Source organism: Sebastes fasciatus, chromosome 19, assembly GCF_043250625.1.
Source record: "Sebastes fasciatus isolate fSebFas1 chromosome 19, fSebFas1.pri, whole genome shotgun sequence".
In the NCBI taxonomy this organism is placed as follows: domain Eukaryota; kingdom Metazoa; phylum Chordata; class Actinopteri; order Perciformes; family Sebastidae; genus Sebastes; species Sebastes fasciatus.
Window position 1 is genome coordinate 13,273,291 of NC_133813.1, and position 24,038 is coordinate 13,297,328.

At 42.2% G+C, this 24,038-nt stretch overlaps 1 protein-coding gene across 6 annotated transcripts in view; it reads right to left on the reverse strand.

The window, feature by feature from the left end:
* The window catches only part of ntng2b (netrin g2b), a 71,604-nt gene that overhangs the window by 13,683 nt on the left and 33,883 nt on the right, over positions 1–24,038 (reverse strand). For 4 of the 6 annotated variants that reach the window (XM_074618858.1, XM_074618856.1, XM_074618860.1 and 1 more), the window contains exons 4-8: positions 13,404–13,576; positions 11,105–11,134; positions 10,028–10,153; positions 4,464–4,550; positions 2,238–2,642 (exon numbers count right to left, since the gene is read on the reverse strand). In XM_074618858.1, coding sequence (XP_074474959.1) covers positions 2,238–2,642; positions 4,464–4,550; positions 10,028–10,153; positions 11,105–11,134; positions 13,404–13,576 — 821 coding nt within the window. The remainder of the gene's footprint in view (positions 1–2,237; positions 2,643–4,463; positions 4,551–10,027; positions 10,154–11,104; positions 11,135–13,403; positions 13,577–24,038) is intronic. The other 2 variants (XM_074618861.1, XM_074618862.1) reach the window with 2 other exon arrangements.

The following is a 24,038-nucleotide window of genomic DNA, read 5'->3' on the forward strand; positions in this document are numbered from 1 at the left end:
TCAAATTTTTCCTTTCCTTCCCTTTTTCTCTGCATGTTCCACTTTCCCAGAGGGCTTTATGCCATTCCCAGGATCCTTTGCTTCAAGTTTTCAGGGCTACAAATGAAAGAAGAGAGATGTGAAACTAGTTCAGTTTATGGATCAAGCCTCTTCTTCCTTTTACCTTTTTTTATTCACTGCAACACGGGCACAATTCAATAAATCAAAACACCACAGTCCTCCTCACAGAGGTGATTAAAACTAAAAATATAAATAACCAATCACATGAAGCGACCACACTGTGCACGTCATTTAGGGACTAATGATCACCAGACCACAAGAGAATACAATGCTTCATGCATCCATCTGTGTTTCCCCTTGAGGTGTTTTTGAACAGGCGATGTACGTCTTCTTCAGAGGGGGGCATCCTGCAAGCATCCTGCTCCCCTGCAGAGCGTCCCCCTCCAGGCTATCTCCCGCCCACTCGCTCCCTCGTCATCCCTCCCCATCCCTGGGGCTCCAGCGAGACAGGACGCCAGCAGCTGTTCTCACAGCACCCTGGACCATTTCACACAACTGGCATCATGCCATCATTACATCTCATCAAAGTAACCCCGGCCTTCCTCTACTCATGTCCGACTCTGGCCCCACTGGACCTACTCTCTCACACATCTGTCACAGCTGCACACACGTGCATACACACTGGAAAAAATACTCTCTAGTGGGAGCGCAGATCTCTGAATCACAGTTGTTTCAAAAGGCTGATGTAGCACAGCAGTGAGCATAAATGCATTTAATCTCAGTAACCCGTGCCGCCTTGGGGGTAGGAGTGATTCGAAATGTTCTTGGCATTAATCTCAATCAGCGCAGCCCGAACCACCTGACATCAGACACTGGCAGACGGAGCTTTCGGGGTTCCCGTTGCTCTACGTTGACTGACAGAAGGGACCTCGAAGATCACGTGATTGTTTTATTTATATCTTGACACTTGACACTTTTGCTATGTATCTATACCGTAGTAAGTTGAGGTTCATGTCAAGGGGGATGTTTTGGGCTTAGTCCTGATTCTGTCTCTCCTGTTACCTCTTCATGTCTCTCCGTCACTCTGATCCTGTGGCTGATGCTCCACAATCCTCTCAATGTCTCTGGATGATGCAAAGACAATGTTCGCAAACCTTCCACTGCCAGCGCTCACACTGCCTCTCACTCACTCATCCACATGAACTAGATTTCACTGCCACTTAGAGCTGGGCAATATATCTATATAATATCCATATCTTGGTTTGAGACTATTGTCCTAGATTTTGAATATCGAAAATACTGTGATATGGCATAAATGTTCTTTTCCTTGTTTTAAAGGCTGCAAGTGATGTAATTTTCTGAACTTATCAAACTGTTCTAGCTGTTCTATTATTCGCATTTACCCCTTTAGTCATCATATCCACATTACTGATGATTATTCATCAAAAATGTCATTGTTTAAATATTTTGTAAAAGCACTGGTTGTAAAAACCCTACAACATTTTAGCCAAAGACAAAGGCGACGTGAGGCGATGCAACTGGTGGCCTTCGTCGCCGCTAGTTCTTTGATGTCGACTTGGTGTGTCCCCACCTTTAACGTTATGGCTCCCTTATAACATTGTGTTTAAATCCCAAATATTACCAAATGGGTGCTTTTGCTTGACACCAAATCCTCCACCATCGTCTTGTCTGTCAACTCTCTCTCGTCCCGTGTATGTGAAATCTGACTCCTGCTACTCTGTACAGGGCAGACACATTCGCTTTCAGTTTTTAGCATCCGTCGTCCGACTATGTATTGATAACACATCGCTGATATGCAAAAAATAACTAAATTAGTTCTATTTCTTTAAGAAAAGCAAAACGATGGTGGGGGTGGTGGGCAAGTAATGTAATTTGTGTATGCCCGAACACCGTGTAACACCGACTACTGCGACAAACCTATCGTAAACCTTCCACTGCCAGTGCTCGTACTGCCTCTCACTCACCCACATTAACTCGATTTAACTGCCACTCGTAAATTGAATAAGCGTCTCTGACATGCGATATGATGCCGAACAACGAGATCATGAAAGCTTCTGTATGCCAGTCACTTTCACCTCTGGAAAATTGTCCACTTCCGAAAGGTTCCACACCATAAAAACCATCCCGCTGGCTGGAAATGAGATTATTCTATTTTCTGGCAGCCTCTACTCTACTCTATATCTACTGTCATCTAGAGCTACGGGTGTGTGCCTTACCTCCTCTCTCACTATGCCTCGGCTCCGAGTGTTTTTCAGTTTCGTGCAGGCTCGTGTGATGGTGAAGATGAGTCAAGACGGAATCTATTGTGATTGGATTGTGTTGATGATGAGGATGATCAACGGCCGAATGATGTGTGGACTCCTTTGGGACCGTGTGAGACAGATGTGAATGTTCGGGGATCGTCTCTGAAGGTGTGAACTGCTCCGGTGTCAGGGAAACTCGGTGTTCCTCTGACGGAGAGGATGCTGAAGGAGGGTGAACCTCTGCTGTAACGGGAAGTGTGTCAGATTCTCCCATGGGTACCAGTGGAAGCTCAGACAAAGGCCTGGTGTGTAACACGTTGTCTGTTAGAGGGGTTGAGCTGTCTGTAACTCTGGCTTGTGCTGGTGGAGCTCTCGTGTCTGTGGCATCAGTTGCATGAGGACAGAGAATGTAAATGCAATGAGGAATGAGCAGGCTAAGACATTAGCATAAGAGATGCAGCCTCAGATTGTTTATCCAACGAAAGCCTAGCTTTCCTTTTTTTCCCTCTTCAAATGTGCACATACACACACACACACACAAGAGCATGCACGTTCACACACACAGAAGTGATAACACACAATGATAAGTGTGATTTCACACTGCTGAGATAGGCTAAACTCAAAAAGCTGTTCCACAACCCTTTCAGTGCTGGAGAATTGTGTTTTTTTTCCCTGCAAAACACAGTGACTGTTAAAGGTGTGACTATTGTTAATATGGTTGTAAAATGAAATCACACAGTGTTTGTCAAAGTGTATTACTCTGTTTTACACTTACAATGTTGTGTATGGGTGTGTGCATATGTGTTTGCACACACTCAGTTTTGTCATCTCTAAATCTGAGAGATGAAAAATAATGGACATGTTCATCTCTCACCTTCACAACGGCAATGAATTAATTACTGAGTGCTGTACAGTGGTGTATATTAACAACGGCATAATTTGAATATATAAAACTACTGGTATACGTTTCCCAATTTAATCCTATTTAAACTGTTCTGATGTCCTGGCTGATTATCACGCTATTTCAGCTTGGTCGCACAAAAAGGTGTGTGAATTAGGGCTGGAATTGCGGTGAAGGAATCGCCCCTGCGGTGATAATGATTGGCTCAACAGCGCAATATGCGGTATTATTGTCATTTTTTACAAATGACTTAATTTATCCTGATTTTAGTTCTGTATAAATAAGCTTTATTTTAGGCTATTATTAGGTATATTGTTGTTCTTTAAATGACAAAGATGATCATTTTAAAACAAATTAAATACTTGTTTATTGTTAAATGCAGAACACAGAGGGCCAGCGTTTTTTTTTCAGCTGAGGCGCTTTGGTTGTGTCTGGTTGATATAATACAGAATATTCGCCAAAGTAAAAATAATGTCTGCACACGGTAGAGTACTTGCTCTGGATACATGCGAAATATGCGGCGCGCCCATTGCAAAGAATCTGAGAAGAAAAAATGTGAACATAGCGGTTGTGGCGGCTGCTTGCCATCCCATGCATTTGGCTTGTCAACAGCGCGGTATTGCAATATTGCGGTTATTGCGACAGCCCTAGTGTGAATGACACGATAATGCGCAAGGCAAAAGTGTGCAATAAGAACACTCTTCCTCAGAGCTAGTGACATAAAATAAAAAGGGAGAAAGACCGCTTATGATGGGTAAGAGGGGAGGTGGATGGGTCCAACAAACCCAGGGGAGACCGCTATTTTGTTTTCTAAGTTACGTTAGTGACGCTTGTCATGTGTTCTCAGTACTGATCTTATGTTGTTTCCATACGTATTTTACTTAGTTTACGTACTTATTTTAAGCCCAACCATGACGTTTTTCCTAAACCTAAGTGAGTGGATTTGTTGCCCCCTGCTGGTGAGATGCTGCACCTTCATACACGCATTAATACATGTATGTTGTACAGAAAATGTTGACATTTTAATTCCATTTACTGGTAGTACAAGTATATATATATATTTTTTTTAGACAGTGGGAAAGCAGCGATGGAGAAAGTGTAAACCAGGCACAGGAAAGAGGGATCTGGCAGGCTTTAATCTCGGGCTATCGGGGGATTTGTAAGCTCTACATCATCATTGAAAGCAGGAGTTTACATAACTTTTAACCATCATACTCATATAGCTCTCTATTCTACTATAATCACACTACAATCATAACTAAATTACAAACAAGCCTAACTATTTTGCAAGAGCCTACCTTCACTTAGATCTGAATGATGAGGCTTTAGAGAGCTGAAATGTGAGTCTCCAGCTACAGAAACAGAACCGCTGGAGGCAATGGACTCTGCATGTAAAAGGTAAAAAAAAAGGCAGGGGCCAAGGTCTTAGTGTCATTTTCAGGCATGCAACAGCGCCATCACTCTCTCACGCAATGCATAAACAATCTAATCTGATCCATTACATCATCCCTGGACATGTGCCTGTCTGTCTGTACAGATGGACTCACTAACTGTCCCACGACACACTCTGACACACACACACACACGCAGCGAGCATACAGCGTGCAGTCCGTGCTCGGACACGCTTTTAGGTGTCTACCACACAAATGCATTTGCATATAATGAGATCATTTGTCACTTGTATTAATGTAGCAGGAGAAATGATAACAATAATGTTTAATGCCACCTGTCAGTCTCAGCATTCTCATCATTTATTACCGGAGTGCTGGACGTTGATTTAGCTCCACACTAATAAAGCCATTGTGATTCAGGACCAGTTAACGTTTTTGCCGGAACACCTAATGGTGGCGGACGGAGTGACAGCATGCATCTTATTAATATGTCACATGATTTTCCAGACATGATCCAATCTCTCTCAGTCTGAGGGCAAGTTCAATCTTTATAAAAAATGCGAGGACGGGAGTGAGATGAGGATGGTGGATTGCGGTTGCATGTTATTCTACAGCTCTGAGCAGATGAAGTCATGTGGGGTCATGGCGGCTGGATAGGTGTATGACGGGGTTTTAGGATTTGGTTCGTCTGACCTCCCCTCCCCCTTTGCCAAACGCCCATCTGTCCAGCTGACCAATGGGCTGCGGGCTCCGTGGATCAGACTCTCTTGCCAATAGATTGCTAATCCTCATCTGAGCATGCTCGGTGACTTAACTGGGACAGGGACATGATGACAAAGGGTGCAACTACTATGACATGCTGTCCAACCCATAAGTCCTGCTGTAATGTGCATAAGGATGCCATTAAAATCTTATCATTGATTTTACTGTAAAATCCCACAATACATACCTAAACTGGGATTTGCATTTTTTAATTCCTGGGAAAAGTAATAATATGATTTATATAACCATCTTTTATGGGGATGTAAATTTGAAAAATAAACTCCCAGGCTGCTTGAACACTTTTCTACATAGTTCACAAATAAAGTTTCTGTACGCGTATTGCTGTAATTCATATTTTTTAAATAACATAACAGCTTTGAATGCATATTCAAATGCAGTTGAGAGCCAGAGACGATTACTGAGATTACATATGATATTATTCAAGATAACTAATGTTACGTGATCTAGTTATTAATGTCACAGGACCTTCAGCCACACGATACGATAAAACCTGCTGTGTGTGTGTGTTTGTGTGTGTATATGTGTGTGTTTGTGTGTGTGTGTATGTATCAGCAGTGCATGTACAAACAGTAGTGGCGGCCGCTCTGTGAGAATGGAACCTAAGACCTCAGATCCCCGGGAGGAAAAGGAGGGGATGAAGATGATTTATGGGTTTCACTGAACTGCACCATATGCCCGCCATAAGTCCACACACACACGCGCACACACACACACACACACACACACACACACACACACACACACACACACACACACACACACACACACACACACACACACACACACACACACACACACACACACACACACACACAGATAACAAGGGTTTGCTCACATCAGGGTCAGGTTCAAGCCAAATACACTTCTCTAAACCTGGGATAAAAAAAGGCAGGAATACTCTACGATGGTATGATCTTCCTTTCTGGTGTCCCTGAAGTGCAGCTGAGTAGTGGTTATGTCTACGTTTAATATTAATATATTGAAAATTGAATTACGTTAATTAAATGTATATATTTTGTGCATTCATAATTTAGAAGTGATTTATGAATTTAATATAGGAAAAAAGATAATAACAATTTATGTTAGACTGATTAAAGCTGCAATGATTATTCGATTAATCCATTAGTTAATTGACAGGAAATAAATCATACAATTGAAAATCAATACAATGCAAAAATTAAGTGTATATATATAATTAGTGTTTTAAAATAATGAAGTATCGATATATATCGATACTGAATATTTAAATGGTTTCAATACTCATTCTCTGCAGTATTGATAAACGGGTACCAGCGGCACTTTCTGCTCTCTCTCCTCTCCGACAGCGAGTTGACACACACACACACACACACACACACACACACACACACACACACACACACACACACACACACACACACACACAACTATTTATCTTTTAATAAAAATCTACAATTTTTAAAATATCTATATTTTTCAAGGTATTTTATCGACTTTAGAAATTCCCGTATCGTGACAACACTATGACCAATAGTAGCCCTCGTTTTCCGTGATAGTTAATTGAATATCTTTGGGTTTTGGACTGTTGGTCAGACAACACAAAAAAATTGTGACGTGCATTTTTCACCATTTTCACAAAATAATCCTGTAGATTAATTGACAATGAAAATAATCGTTAGTTGCAGCCCTGTTATGGAGGTAAAATATAGTTCAAATGATCACATCATGACCGTTAACGTCTACATGTGATGTTCCGTGTCCTTCACAGCGAGCTCTAAAAAAGCTTACAAAGGAACTCTGTTTGTACGACGTTAAAGCTTCTGTCAGCCTCTTCTAAATCACAGCTAATCAGTGAATTCTTTGACTTCCCTTACCGATGTCAGCCAAACAACAAAAGTGCTGCGCTGTTCAACAAACGCTCCTAATGGATTTCCTTCAGAAAAAAAAAAGAAAGAAGAAAGTTTGACGACATCACAGCGGTGCCGAAATCCCGGCTCCTCCCACGTCCTAAGTGCTTTTCTGGAGGAACATGAGAGGTCCGCCGCTGACCAAGATGGCAGGTTTAAATTTAGCATGAGGGCGAGCCGGGCTTTGAGGTCCACTTTACTGTACATTCAAGCGGCTGACAGAATCTGTTCACATCCATCCTGGGTTGCTTAAAATCAGTCAGTCAGAACAAATAACGTCTAAATGTCCGTACAGTTTGACGGCCTCGCTCTCAAGACGGGACAACCCGCGTCTGGCATTAACTTCAGAGTTCTAGACGACCAGGGAAATGTACAGCTTAAGACCTCCAGCAAGTTGCAAGGATGAATTATGTATGACACAAACACAAACACACAGCGTCTATAAACACAACCACAGGCACACACACATTTGCTTACAAGTGTACAGTAAAGGCCTTTTGCACACCAAATTGTCGCACATTTATAAATAAACATGACCTCACGTTGTTTTAATCACGCTTACATGCCGAATCAGAAACTTTCATCCGTCATTAAAGCTTTCCTAACAGGTTAGATTTTCTTTCTTTTTTTTGCATCCGTCAAAAGGCAAAAGAGGGTTGATTGACCACTCAGAGCCACCGTTCGTCCAAACTGGCATCTGATAAACGTATTCACTTCTCCCGGCATAAAGCACTTTACGATGAAGAAATACAAGAATACAGAGATGCAGATTTAAAGATAGGTTGTGTCCGGTGATTGCAGAACAGTTTGGAATCAGGTATGGTCACAAAACAACGGATGTAGGAAAGATTAGACCGTAGTGAATTGTGCTGTAGGCAGTTAAATTATAGCTTCTTGCTGATGTCAGTTGTATTGCAAATTTTCGCAACAAAGAGAATAATAAAATGCATCAGACTCAGTGTACAAGGTTTCTGGGTGTAAAGATTTTTATCCTATCAATGATGGATAAAAAAAAACGCATATGAAAAATACGGACTTGGTGTGCAAAGTCCTTTAGTCTCCAATACACTGCTTCTGCATCATTTGACCAGCTGTGGCCAGTAGTGGAAGAAGTATTAAGATCCGCAATACTGCACTGTACAAATACACCAGTACAAGTAGAACTTATGTAAGCCAGTTTTGTCACCATAATGTCCCCTTTCATAGTGTTTTAATATTAAATATAATTGTATTATTATTACGTATGCTTTCACCTATAAGCAGCATTTTAATGTTAGGTAGTCAACGTGGAGCTAATTCACCACTTTATGATCATATTATCTTTCGCTCTGCAAAAATAAATCATCCTCAGAAATTAATATAGTTATTGAGTCCTATTTTTTCCTCAAGATAATAAAGAGGGGTGAATCAGAGGGGCGTAAGTGACATTTTAGGGGGAAATTAGTTATATATATATATATATAAATATATATCAAATGTGCACTCTCTGCCAAAAGGGCACACGTGAAGTCTAGACCAATCCAGGATTATTAATCAAAAATCAAAAGACCTGAAACACTGATTATGCAGAACTATTCAAGGTCAAAATATATATTTTTTTGATAAATGTCAAAATATTTAAGTATATTGTCACCAACGTGTTTATGAAGTTTTAATATTAAAGATTGAAGTCAGGACAAAGTATGGTTTCTTCTGGCTCGCCTGTAAAGTTAGTCAAATGTCACCTACGCCCCTCTGATTCTAAGTGAAAATATCTGCCAATGTAGTTAGACTATTTCAACCTGTTTATTATAGAAATCAGCTTGTTTAAATGAATATGCTTATTCGCTTTCTGGTGGAGAGGTAGATACAGTACACTTTCATATCTGTCCGTCAAACAGGAAGTTCCCAGTTTTTGTGCTAAGCTAAACTAAACAGCTGCTGGCTGCAGCTTCATATCTGACGGACAGACAGGAGAGTGGTATCGATTTTCTCATCTAACTCTCAGCAGGAAAGTGAACCAGTGCATTTCCCACGATGTCAAACTATTTGTAGAAGAAGTGTGAGAATCTTGAAAGGAAGACAGAATAAGGGGGAAAACGACACCTTATTTTAGAAATTTCATGAAACCAATTGACTTCTATTGAAATAATGTCTCTGAAACGGCAGATGTCTTCACTTGTTTTAAGAAAATAAGACTTTCAGGACTCCGTTACAGACAGATTTCTGCAGTGTGTGCAGTATAGAATATGTTTATCACAGGGCTGTCAAAGTTAACGCAAATTTGTTATAACGCCACTAATTTCTTTAGCGCAACTTGTGAATTTGAGATTATAGCAGGCTGAGTTTTAAAGGTAGAGTGAAGATCCTATGAAACTAGAAAACATAAGGAATCAGTAATAAGTACCAACCATGTCAGACTTACATGTCGAGAAGGCTAAATAACGCCCCAAACGTATGCTCAATTTTGTCGAGGAGAAACTGGCATGGCCATTTTCAAAGGGGTCCCTTGACCTCTGACCTCCAGATATGTGAATTTGTTATGCTAAATGCAGTACCTGTGAGGATTTTAGGACAATATTTGTCATTGTTTTGAGTTTTTAATTGATTTCCTATAATTAATATATACATACATTTGCATAAAGCAGCATATTTGTCCACTCCCATGTTGATAAGAGTATTAAATACTCTCCCTTTAAGGTACATTTGAACAGATAAATCGCAATTAACTTTGGAAAATCATGTGGTTAACTATTTTAATCTATTGACTGCCCTAGTTTATCTACAAAGTAACTAGTAACTACTGTACTAGCTGTCAAATACCTTCCCGAGGGGCTGGGGGCCGTCCAGCTTCTGAGATGGTTGTGGCGCTCTCTGCTTCGCCCTTGGGTCCACCTTCACCTTGAGTTTTACCCCCAGCTTTAGCTCCACCCTCTGTCTCATCTCCACCTTGAGGGGCAGTAAATGTCGTGGCTATTCATCAACACAGGTAAAGATGTGGATTAACAAACAGAAACTGAATCTGTGGGAACCTGAAACCGAACCGCTAACCTCATTATCAGCCCATTAGCAGGTATCATTCTTCTCTTTTGATAAATCATACCCATTATTTAGTATCTAATTGTGAGAGGAGACCTTTTAAGAGCAGACTTCTGCAGTGCAGTCCAATTGCTCAGTCTATCCATGCATCAGCCTTTTACTGTCCGGCCATGTGGAGAACAGCCCAGTGCTGTCAGGGTTGATGTTGCCACTTTGCCGATCGTTTCTGTCTAACAGCTCGGAGGCTGAGAGCCTCTCCAAAGAGAGAATCCCTAATCAAATTCCCTTTTATTCCTGCCTCCCGGAGCTCCTCACCCGGAATCACACTGCATTACAACACACTAACATATGCCCACATCCTTCTCTACCATTTCTCTCTCTGTCTGTCTCCTTTCTCTCTCGGCTCCCATCGCTGCTCCATCCATCCATCCACAGCCCATTCTCACCCAACCCTCTCTCTCTCTCTCTCTCTCTCTCTCATCCTCTGTTTTCTTCAATCCATCCGCCGCAGCGTCTTTAGTCTAAATAAGAAAAAGCAGAACTGTGGAAGAATTCCTCCTGTGCAGGTTAGTGTGATGTGCTGTGATGAAAGGACATGGCGACAGAGAGGCCTATTAATAATGAAGCACACCGGGCCCAAGCTGCAGCACTGAGAGAGGAGACGCAGGAGAAATGACTGACTAGAGAGCCAGCTGAACATCACAGCAGAGAGGGAGAGTTTAGGAGACGTGCAGAAAGCGACGTATGGGGTTACATTTCAGAAACAATGCAACAAAAAAAAATGGTGAGAGACGATACAGGAAGAGAGTGAGAGAGAGAGAGAGTGGGATACCACCTCCTCTGCTTTGCATTATTACTTACTAGAACCGGAGTGGGGACCAGCAATTGTACCTGAAAGAGAATAAGAAAAGGGAGAGGAGATGAGAACTTGTTTATTTATGCATTCAATTTGCCTAAAGACTTGACTCTGCCTCATTCATCAGACTCAGGTGGCAGAGCGAGCTTAAGAGCTGTTGTGCAAAATAAGGGTTTGTCGTAGACCACCTCTCAGAGTGTAATTACTGGGTCCACACCGCCTCCTCCCATCCTCCCTAATTCACCCCGTCACTCTTTCCCCTCCGAAATCCCCACATCCAGAGATCCCTCATCATATATGTATGTTTTAAGAGAGCGCTACCGCTTCACAACGCTTGACTCGAAACCCTTTTTTCTTGCATGTTTTCCCAGATTGTATTTATAGTTAGCTTAGCTTGGCATGCATAATGCACTCTGCGGAGACCGAAACGGTTTCGTGTGAGCCGTGGTCATTTTGCGTAGCATTTAAAACCGAGCGTGTTTTAATTTTTAAATTCCGCTAATGGGATTCAGGAGTTTAAAAGGGAAGTGACGGGCTCTGAAGCTGTGTGTCTGCATTAGAACTGAAGCAACAGCATGATTTATAAAAAAAAAAAAAAAAAAGGGTTGACAATAGAGCCATTCTTTGCAGCGTGTGTGCAGGTACAGGTGTATGTGAGTGTGTTTCTCTCTCTCCGTGAGTGTGTCTGTTTGTTTGAAAGGAGAAAAACTAGGGAGGGGCTGCCCTAGATTATTATTTTCTCATAGCTAGCTACTGTAGCTGGCTACACTCTCCAAGAGGATTCCCCCCCCACACACTCCCACGTTGTTCCACTGCTCTGATCTGCTCTCTGCACCGAGGTGACGACAACTCAGAGAGCTCTGTCTCTCCCAGCGTCTTCTCTCAACCTCTCTTGATCCTGTGTTTCAATCAGGACTTCAGAGTGATGACAAAACCTATACATCCATCAGTCAAGGATAGGCCTACTGGAGAATTTGAAATAACTGCATGTATATTCGTTTTGAGAGAGACTAAAGTAGGATTTATTCCCATTCTTAGTGGACATCAGCTAACAGGCACTGAACACTACGGTTGCGTCCGAAATTTCATACTAACATTTATTAGGCTAAAACAGTTTGTGAGATATTTTAGTATGTAAGAAACCTTAGTATGAATCCAATAGTGCGCAAATTGCATACTATTTCCGGTGAAATATTACGGTATGCAAACACTGGACACATCAGCGGCATAAATATCCCACAGTGCAATGCGGTAGTGACGACGATGTTCATAACAGACGTTGGCGGACAGCATCAACGCTTCAATTTAACTCTAAGTATGAGATTTCACTTTGCTAGGCGTAATATATATTTTAAATTAATTCAGTCTTTGATTCTCACAAACTGTCGTCTTGGTCACATGAGGTTGGCACTGGTTACCATGGTTACACGTCTCCACACAGCAAGGAGGCTCTCAGGAAGAGTGACGACGTAAATTACAGCTCAGTGCGTCCGACACATACTACTGTTTATTCGCACAAAAGTATGTTGAACGATAGTACACATATTGGGTATGTATAGTGCCTAGTATGCGATTTTTTTTAGCGTTTTAGCATCTTTCAGCTCATTGTTTTGGTTTTACAGCCTGCAGCTTTACTGTTTTGGTTCACTCACACCGCTCTCATCGGCATCGTTTCGTCTCACTTCAGTGAAAAGGCTTTTTCGCTTTCTTACCGAGAGTTAGACGAGAAGATTGATGTCACACTCATGTTTGCACGGTAAATATGAAGCTTTGTGAAGTTTTATCTCATCTGTACAAAAATCAAAGTGTAAATTGTAAAGTGTAAACCTCAATTCAGCGTTTTATGCAGGGTTATCTGCTGGACTTTTTCCAGCTGACGCTTCAGGGAGAAATTACATACGATATGTTAATTAGTGAGCTTCAGAGGTGCCGGTGAGAGAATTGTCACCTTTTGACAGATGTTTAAGTTGTTAAACTAAGCTAATCGGCTACTCGCTTCTATTCGCTTCTTATTTACCGTACAAACCTGAGAGTGAAAAGAACTTTTCTTTTAAATGCAGAATAAATCATCCTAAATCTGCAGCAGTGTCTCTAGACACATCCCGTCTGCAGTATTGCATTGCAATTATTTTAGTGTGGCAATTTAGATCAATTAATAGCCGTGCATAATACAGTAAAGCAAGCTGACAGACATCCATAGCTAAGGCGTATGTAAAGAGTCAGCAGTATTGTATCTAACTGTGTGTCAGATTGATGAGTTGGATCAACACAACAGGAACGGATGAACATGTTTTAGGTACGTACAGGTGTTGGGGGTTCCATTGGGTGTTGGTAGGTAGGAACCAGCCTTCCAGGACTTGGCTTTGAAGCCCTTCTTGCAGCGCTGGCAGTCCTGGCCGGTGGTGTTGTGTTCACACTGGCACTGGAGGTTCCCTTCCTGCAGCAGGCACTGGGAGGCATGGAGGTTACACTTACACCTTTTGAAAGAAAGGAGAACACACACATGACATATAGGTGAGATGAGATGACATAAAGCAGAAAGTGAAAGTTGTAATCACACGCTGTAAGTGTTAATGATGTTGGATACTATAGGGTTTTTACACCAGGAGAAAAAAAAGAGACAAAAGGAAGTGGTGAGTGTTGAAGGTCTTGTAGTCTCTTTCCTGCGACAGTGCTGTTGAAGTGATGATGAAGGATGCTTCGCGGACACTGTTCTTTTTGGTATAATAGAGTTTATTACAAACAAGCAACAAATGTCATAACGAACGTCTAGAACGTCCGGAGGTCTCAAGTCAAATCTGAGAGTCCTGAACTTCGGAGCTCTTGCGCCTCCTTATATCGGGTTCATGTCATGTAACATCTGAGCTGAGCGTATAACCATGCATGGCTCCTTTGTCCTACATATTTATCTTTCAGCCCCATGTCATATCTTGTGACCATATTCTCCACTTATGATTCTTACCCATGTGTTTACCCTTAGGGCCTCTCGGTCATGTGCAAGACTTGAAAATATACCACAGTCTGATGCAGAGACGGAGCACAAATCTATTGTGGGTGTAATGCATTATAGTAATTAATGTAAAACAAGATTAAACTAGATTAAGATCATAGGATTAAGGTACGTACGGTTCTACATAATTTGTTGTTTACTGGGCAGATGGTGTGAATTACACTGCACACCTGACAAAGAGAGTAAAAAGTAAGAAACACTTATGTGTGTGTGCGTTTAGACTGTACGTATGCTGTTATGGTGTATATTATAGTATCACAAATGAGAGTTGGAAACACTTAGAAATATATGAATATGCAATGGCATCAAGATTAATTCGCTAAAATGCATTTACATAAAGAAAACTATCACAGCTACTATTTTAATTGTTATTTTTTTTGGTCTCAAATTCAGTTTCTGTCTCAGAAGTCTCTGGCAAAGCTACAGCACCCATTTCTATTTTGATGTTTGCTAGTGCAGTTTGTACAGTTGCCAGTCGATCTGATTCTGTATCATTTGATTTCACCAGCAGCTTTACTACTGTATCTACACCCTAATATATATACAGTATACAGTATGTATATATTATAATCTAATAATATTTCTAATATCCAGCAGGGGGCGACTCCTCTGGTTGCAAAAAGAAGTCTGATTGTATAGAAGTCTATGAGAAAATGAGCCTACTTCTCACTTTATCACCTCAGTAAACATTGTAAACATGAGTTTATGGTCTCAATCGCTAGTTTCAAGTCTTCTTCAATACAGCATGATGTTCATTTAGTAAATAACCGTGCCATTTAGAGTCAAATAGACCATAAAGCAGGGGATGCTTTAGGGCATGGCTACCTTGCGTGGGAGTTGTCTTCCAACTTTAATCCTTTCACAGTGTGTTTTCAGTTCATGAAAGTTAATTATACCATTCTGGTCGCCTAAAAATGTCTTATTCAGCGTTTGGTTGTACTTAGCTCCACCCTCTCGTGTCACTTCTGGTTGCAAAAAACCAAGATGGTGACGGCAAAAATGCTAAACACGAGGCTTCAAAACCGTAGTCCACAAACCAATGGTTGACGTCACGGTGACTACGTCCACTTCTTATATACAGTCTATATATTAAAGCATCAAAAAGGAATCAAACTGTTTTTTCCAAAATGTTGAAAGTCCTTCCGAAAATCAAAGGTCCTGACTGACTGAACGCAGAGCTGAGTCTATTAATTGATTCATCAAGTTGTCGATTAACAGGGACCAGCTTCTCAAATGTGAGGATTCGCTGCTTTTCTTCATCGGATATGATAGTAAGCCGGATATCTTTGAGTTTTGCTGATCACATAAAACAAGAAATCTGTAGATAGATGTCACCTTGACTTCTTGGAAATGATATTCGGCACTTTTTATTCATATAAGAAACAATTTATGTACTAATTAAAAGAATAATCAGTCTAATAATTGATAATGCAAATAATAATTACAGCCCTAACTGAATGTTATTACATACTATTTTCAAGAATTTTCGGTTTAAAATTTCATTTTCATACAGAAAGAAGTCATAAATATTGCTCTCCTCTTTCTAAATAATTCTGTAGCAGAGGAAAACATACAGCAGGATGTAAAGCGAAAAAAAGAGAGTACACTTTCCAAAAGTTGAATGCAAAATATTGCAGGTACAAGATTGTTGGTAATCTATTTACCCACTCTCTATCCAACACCGCCATTTGGGAGCAAATTGTGTTTACAATTACCGCCTGCTAAATTCAAATGTCTGAGTGTGTGAGTGTGTGTGCGTGCTTAAACATGATGTATGCATACGCGTGTGCACGGTGCGACCTCCGCAGAGGGCAGGGCCCAGGTGGGCTGATCCAGAGGTTGAAGTTCTGCTGGGAAGGAAATGAGGATCTTAAGGACATTCGGCAGCTACGACTTTAAATTACAGCCTTTTCCAGATGAGCGACTGGACTCCAATCCAGTTTGTTCCACTGGAGTGAACAGCTATCCGTCTGCATCAAATATTCAAAGAATGGCCCCTGTATTCTGGCGAGATGACGACTTCAATCTTCCTTCCTCACACTAATCTGCGCCTTCTCATTATTTTTTTCCTTTTTTGTGGTTTATGCTGTCGTCCTACCAAACCTCAATCCTAGTTTCACGACGTTACTGTACACACAGAATCACGATGACCGAAACTTAAAAACACCGTAAACTTCACAGGGAAAGAAATGGCGACAGTCGATCATGGCGAGTTGTCCCACATTGTTGCTTGCTGTCCTATAAATTACCCATGGTTCTCTCTGATCACCTGGACGAGCTGACAGGACGCGCCAAGGAGAATCCATCCTTCGACAAGGCCTTGTTTCCTGCATGCTTTTCTGAAGGACACGAGCTGTCCACTTAGCGGAGAGGGAAATTGAACATCTCTTTTTCATGGAGGAAAATGGAGAGGGAGCGAGTGTGTGTGAAATGAGACAGGTGTGTTTCTGCTTGCGTGTGATTGTGATGCATTTGTCCGAGAGCGGCGATGACAGACAACGGATCAGAGAAGCAGAGGCACGGTGACTAATGCCTGGCTTGAGTGACTGACAGCGCCGAACATATCACCGCTTCTCATCTCCCGCGTCTTCGGTGATAAATCTCATTCTGTCCCGTCTTAAAAGTGGAAGCGCCACTGAGTGCAGTGTCTAGAAGTTGTAGTTTAAAATCAATACTGAAGAACAGAGTGATTTTCTAGGTATGCTGCGGTGCAGTTTGTGTCTTGCAGGCCTAATGGCTGCAGCCTACTATAGAGGAAATGGCCTCCTCCTTGTCAATTATCTGGACAGTTGACATATAGTTGAGGTTAACGCCTGCATGAGTAGATGAGTCTGGATCCAGGAAATGTCACTAAGGGTTCTAATATTAACGAAATCATCTCCTAATCTAATCATTAAAGCGACATTTTGAGTCGCTTAGTCTTGCAGGTTGAAACTTTGCGGACACTCCGTCCCCTTGACCCGCTTTTCTGACTCCTGTGGCAGGAAAAAACAGGAGTACTCCTAGCCTTGCACTACTTCCGCATGAATGATGTGACACTCCGACTTTTTCAAGTGCCGTTTCTCTTTACCTCTCTCTCTTTCGGATGACAGCTTGCACTGGGATTTCTCCCGATCCCCCTCTTCGGTCCCTCCACACACAAATAATACATGGGGCACAATCATATGTTAATGTGCAAGATGTCTGCCTTCACTGCAAAGTCATCAAAGTGGGAGTAGCAGCTCTGAGCTGAAGGAAGTTAAGACGGGACAGCTGGATCCATCACAACCCTGTCTATTTACTTAGAGAGAGAGAGAGGAGACGTGAAATTAGAGAAGGTGAGTGGAGGAAAAGACAAAGAAGGGCAAGAGAGAAAGCTGGGTGTGAAAGGGGAGTGTAGGAGCAGAAAGAAGTAAGTGATTCAAATGTATTCCAGTCTGCATTAGAAACCACACACACAAGGTGGTGGTTTAATTAGCTGGCGTAATTATGGGTCAATACTTCTGTTTATCAGTCTGTTGGAGACTGTTCTCCCAAGAAAAATGAGAGTATCATTCGTTTCAGCAAATGGGCAAAAACAGCTTATATTTACGTTTTAAGCGACAAAGCCCTAGAGCAGCCATATACAGGAGGAATTATGACTCCTGTCCGTTGGGAGCAAGAGAGGATGTCGGGTGACGTTATTAGAGAGCCACAAAGTCTGCAGAGGAAGGAGGTCGGGGTGGATGGATGGGTTGACAAAACATCCGACTTTAAAGGGATAGTTTGGGTGTTTCGAAGTGGGGTTGTATGAGATCCAAAGTCAGTGTATTACCAACAGTTTATATTGTTTTTTATCTGTCTATGTTTTAACAGATTTTTGTAAGGTGTCCTTGGGTGTCCAGAAAGGCGCCACTAAATAAAATGTATTATTATTATTATTAGTAGATGACGGTCGGCACGCCCCCGGTTTGGAGAAACAGACGGGTGGAAAAGACTATTGTCTGACAGAACTGAGAGTGAAACGTTACTGTTTTTGTCTACTGAGTCTGGCTGGCTTTGAAGAGGGCATAGTTCTGTTCATCGTCGGCAAGAGCCGTCTGACGGCAAGATAAAGTGGTGAAAATATTCTAAATATAGCTTACACTTAAACGCGTATTGATTTTTTTAGGATAGCCTTACCTTTAGGTGGCTAAAATAAAAAAATTTGCCGGCACCGTCCACAGCACTGTATTGCTTTGCTCGCATGTCGGTAACGCAAAAAATGCAAAAATGCCCGCCAGAAACGAACGTCACAAAATGTTATTACTGAAAAAAATCAAAGACTAGACAAGTAACGTTCTGCTTACTGACCTACATTTCTTAATGAATAATTCCTGACTAACTCTGAATCAGCTGCTAAATGGCATAACAGTTAGGAGGAAATGGAGACGTGTTGTCCATCTTTATATACAGTCTATGAACTGAACGTCACTGCAGAACGTTCACTTACATCGTCATCGACAATATCTGCTCTTGCAATACAATGTTCACTTGTGGCATCTACTGCATGATTAGCATTGTTAATGGTTGTGTTTAGGCAACTCAAAGCACTTTAAGGTGAAGGTAAGAGAAAGAGTGTGGTCTCGGTTAACTTTAAAAAAAAAAATCCTCAAGACGGGAGATTTGTACTTTTTCCATATTTAACCAAAGTCATGATCAAAGTGTTTTTGAAACCCACACCTAACCATGTGCAGGATGCTGGTGTCAAAGTACTGGACTACGCACCCTGACCACCTCCCTGTGATGTCTGTGTGGTACAAAAGAATAAAAATGTTGCCAGCAGCGAGCATAATCCAGCCAGCAATTATGTGTCCTCCAAAAACATATAAGATATTTAGTGGGATATAAACGTGATTCTTCAGAGACAGGATTGCTACATTTGTAATGTATTATCTTCATATCTGCATGCTCGCACGCTATCGTATGCCTCTAATCAATGATCTGTAGTAATGATCTAATAGTCACGTACAGTAGTTGTCAGCCTAACTGTGTCTGTGTGTTTCTCCGTCCATTCTCCTCTCAGTCTGTCTCTGTGAAGTCATGTCGGCCCTGTGTATTTAATGATGCGAGGGCTGCCTGTTTTAGACAGCAGAGACGCAGCAATTAGGGGAATAAATAATAAGAAAGATAAACAAACATCAAGGGGGAGTCATGTGGTGGCAGAGCCTGAGAAAGCAGCTGGAAGCAGCAGTTAATGGGGCTTTATCTGTCTCTTTACTGTAGTCGACGCCTATTCCTCTATTTCTCTCCGGGGACACAGCTATCACTCCCGCTCTCTTTATTTTCCGTTCTCCTCCCTCTGTATTTCTTTTTTTTATGCGTTTACTCCCAAATTCCATCCACTGTGACCGTTCCAGTCCTCCAGTCTTTCCTCTTTGATCTCCCATTTTATCCTCCATCTCTTTCTTTCTTTCTTTCTCTCCCCCGTCTGTCTGTCTATGCAGCCTTTACTGCTTTTAGCTGTTTTGCAACTGCCCGTTGCACCAGTGCTCACTTAGGAGAGGGTAAATTGGGTTGTGGACATGTGTTTGAGAGGAGTAGAGAATAGGGGAGGGTGTGTAGATGATGCAGGGGGCTGAGCAGTCAGTACAGCACGGAGTAGGGCAGTTGTGTCAAAGCCCTGACAGGGCGGTGAGACTCGGAGGAGGAGCAGGAGGAGGGTCCGCATTGACGTGCTCTAACCTGTGATGACAGACCGCATCGATGCGGCTCTGACCCAGCAGGAGATCTCCCTCCTCTTCTACTCTGTGTTCGATCAGCCGTCACTGAGAAGGCCCACTCGCTATTCACAGCAACTCCCTCCCCTGACACCACAAAATACACAACCGCCGGCTACACAACCTGCTGGAGTAATAGTAGAGTGAGAGCCTAATGGGCAATGAGTGTCGGTGCTTTTGTCTGAGAGACTTAACATCCAAACCAGGGCTGATTGGTGACATGGAGGTTTCATGTGCAAATGCAGGGGGACGAATAAAATAGTAGAAATGACATTACAATAGCCTTACAGTTAGCCCCACATTTGTGAAGTGTATAAGACACAGAGGACTTGATTCGACTCTTGTTGTAAGTTTTGAGGTTGTACTTTGTGGTGGACACATCTTCTTTCAATTTCAATCTTTTTGTATTATTGTTACTTCACTCGGATGTTTGACCTTTTACTGTGCAGAATGATGTATGTGCAAAGTTTGACACCAGAAGGCTGTTTTCACATTCATCTGCTGAAGTGAGAAAGTTTCTCTGTAGCTCTGAGTTTAAAGGGATAGGTCGGGTGTTTTGAAGTGGGGTTGTACGAGGTACTTATCCATAGTCAGTGTATCGCCTGCAGTAGATGACGGTCGGCGCCGGCCTCCAGTTTGGAGAAGCAGATGGGAGTTACCGCACGGGAGCAAAGCAGTGTACTGCCGTGGACGGGGCCAGCAGCAAAACATGTTTTAGACACCTAAAAGAAAGGCTCTTCAAAAAAATCAATATCAGTTCAAGTGTACGCTATATTTAGATTATTTTCACCACTTTATCTTGCTGTCAGACAGCCCTTTTCCGACGGGGAACTGAAAACAGTGTATCATCTATGATCTCGCCAAAGCCACCAGACTCCACTGAAAAAAACTTTAATTTTGTGGTTGCTGGTCTGGCTTCAGTTCCCTGTCGGAAACATAGACGGTATACTGTAGCTGTCTCATGGCGAGGTAAACTGGCAAAAATATTTTAAATATAGCGTACTTCAACTTTCATTTAGGTGTCTAAAATCCATTTTGCTGCTGTTCCCGTCCACAGCATTATGCTGCTTTGCTTCTTTGTCGGTAACTCCTGTCTGATTCTCCAAACTGGAGGCGTGCCGACCGCCATCTACTGTCGGTAATACACTGACTATGGATAAGTGGCTTATACAACCCCACTTCCAAGCACCCAAACTATCCCTTTAAGACATGTATGTACAAGCAGGATTTTGTGATATCGCGACTAGTTTGAAAGCCAATCATTGTCCAGTATGCAACTTACACAAGTGTGAAACATTACAGTGAAGGACACATCTTGTTTCCAGTATTTAAACAGAAAGGAACATTATTTGCATATTCATAGATTGTGGATTCTTCAGTGAGGGAGAAGGAGTAGATAGAGGTGTGCAAAACACATCTTATTTATTGATAGATCATGAACTTTTTGTTGTTGCTCTGTGTTTTAATTGTGTCTATATTATGTTTATTGTTTGCTGTGCTGTACCACAAGTTGCCCCTTTGGGGATATTAAAGTTTTCTAAGTCAAAGATCTTATTATAACTAGGCAATTGAACTTTTTTGTGGAAGAGCCATATCAGACATAAAACATATCTGGAGGTGATGTATGGGAGTGTGTCCATAAATCCAGATCTGATCGGTAGAAGAGCCGAGCCCTCTGACACGGTGTATCCCGAGCGCAGCGGCGAGCGACCGAGCGAAGAGTGGGTGTTGCGTGAAGCTGGGATCATTGATCAGCAGCACGCCTTATTGGCTTCTGCTGAAGTCTTTATCACCGCGTCCCCTCCCACTTCCTCCCTCGCCTTGCCTCGTAAATTCAGAGCAGCTAATTGGACATGACTGCGTTTATGTTCCAGCTTCATAAATTTCTTTCTCTGAAGGGAGAGGATCGATTTTCCTCGAGTGCAGCCTCCCGCAGCAGGGGAGCAGCATGAGTCTCTTCAAACCTTCCCTCTCACCTTTCCCCCCCCCCCGCCCCTCTCTCCACCAACCATCCTTCTTCTCACATGTTCACTCCTTCTCTCTCTCTCTTGACTAAACAGGTAATCTATAACTGACCTCCCCTGCAATCATGTGGTGAGCAGGGATTACACCACGCCTCTGTTCATAACCATAATAGTTCTTTCACACGTTTCTATCAACCCCTCTCACTCTCATTCATTAATAACCGAACTGATGGATAGGGCTGTGTATCGGCAAGAATCTGGACAACCCCACATTCACCGCCGCCACACACACACGGTCTGTCGGAAACTCACTGAAGTTACGCCGCGCTGACAGAGTGCATGTGTGTGGCTACGGGGAGAACGAAGCCACTAGCAGAGCTACAGCTGCTAATGTAGCACAAACACAAACACTGTTTGTCGGACGATCGCTATTGTTAATCCGGGCAGACAGAGTACCGTTACATTGGGCAGACACACAGCGGACAACCTGCTAAACTAAACTAGATGTGTGGTGGAGGGAGACTGGGAAAGTGGCTGCATGTCCGTGACACTACATGCAGCACCGTGGCTGCTAAGTTAACGCTCCTGACGGTGAACTGGGGACTCAGTTGTCTGTTGTGCTCATACACTGCAGCTGGCGCAATGCTGCATGCGACGCACTAATCTTGTCGGTTAACGGTTAATAATCGGTTAACGAGGGTCGGTTAAGACATTTTTTCAAAATTAGCATTACTATACTGCATGCATAAACTGCATGGTTTTTGCCCCAAACTGCATGTGATTATCATAAAGTGGGCATGTCTGTAAAGGGGAGACTCGTGGTTACCCAGAGAACCCATTTTCATTCACATATCTTGAGGTCAGAGGTCAAGAGACCCCTTTGAAAATGGCCATGCCAGTTTTCTCCTCATCTAAATTTAGTGTAACTTTGGAGCGTTATTTAACCTCCACGACATGTATGACATGGTACCAATGCATTCCTTAGGTTTTCGAGTTTCATATGAGCCTGCTACAACCTCGGATGGGAGAATTGATACAGTATCACTCAACATAATATTGTGAATATTCAAGTGTATTAATACTTTCTTACAACCCTACTGATGGCATTTCTTTTAAACAAATCATTCCACCCGAGCTCATTATCTGTCATTATTTAATGAAAGTTGTTGACTGCAAAAGACCACAAATATTTGAGATAAATTTCCTTTCATGTCGTTCTCCCTCCATCTCAGTTTTATATCTTTTTCGAGGGCATATCCTAAAAGCCATCCATCCTAGGGAGAAAACACTTTCCACTGGAGCATTAAAGCCACTGTGCGTTACATACATGCACTTACTATATACAGTACAGTACGCTCAATGATGAGAGGTCACTGCATGTTTTTGGCCTTTGAAAAAAAAACAGGGAGTGAAATTGTCCAGCAAAAAGACATCTTAAATTATTCAAAGCGCAGGAATGACCTTGATTGTCTTTGCAATCCACACCCTGTGTGTGTTTCGTAGTGAGTGAGTGTGTGTGTTTCTCTACTATGCAGTGTACGGGGATGTGTGACCTCCCCGGTGTGTACGTGGGATGATTCATTATATTAGCACAGTTTGCTCCCAGTTAAAAAAAGTGTGTCTTTTAGTTTGTGTTGCACTAGATAGAGGGATGGATGGAGACAGAGAGAGAGAGAGATATTGTGTGTGTGACTAAGCGTACTTGTAAATTATTTACACAGGATACAGTAAATGACTATTGCGTGCGTGCCCAGTGCTGAGAGCATCGCTCTGATTGGTTGGTTTTGGTCGTGTAAAGAGCAGCAGGCAGAGTTAGCCCCACTTTGAGCTATACCTGCTCTCTGAAGTATGTACTGTATGCACAGGACCAAATAACTAAATAATGGAGCCTGGGCACATCCTGTTCTCCAGCCCAGACCTCAGAGGACCGCTCTCATGAGCACAGCACAGACTCTCTCTGCGTGTGTGTGTGTGTGTGTGAGGGAGATACAGGAACAGTCCAGGTGTGGGTTACATGCCAGCTGTTTAAAATGTACTGTTTCTGCTGGCCTTTCAAACTGCAGGGGTAATTAATACGTAGCTTTCAAAGGATTTTGTCACCCTGGCTGTTTCCAGTAATACTTTGTGTATGAGGACGAAACACAATTTGTAAATAACTTTCTCGCTCACTTAAACAGTGGGCGTAATCCTTGTTTTAAAAAATCTCAGTGAAACAGAAGTCTTCATCTTCTGTACTGTGATGTATTCC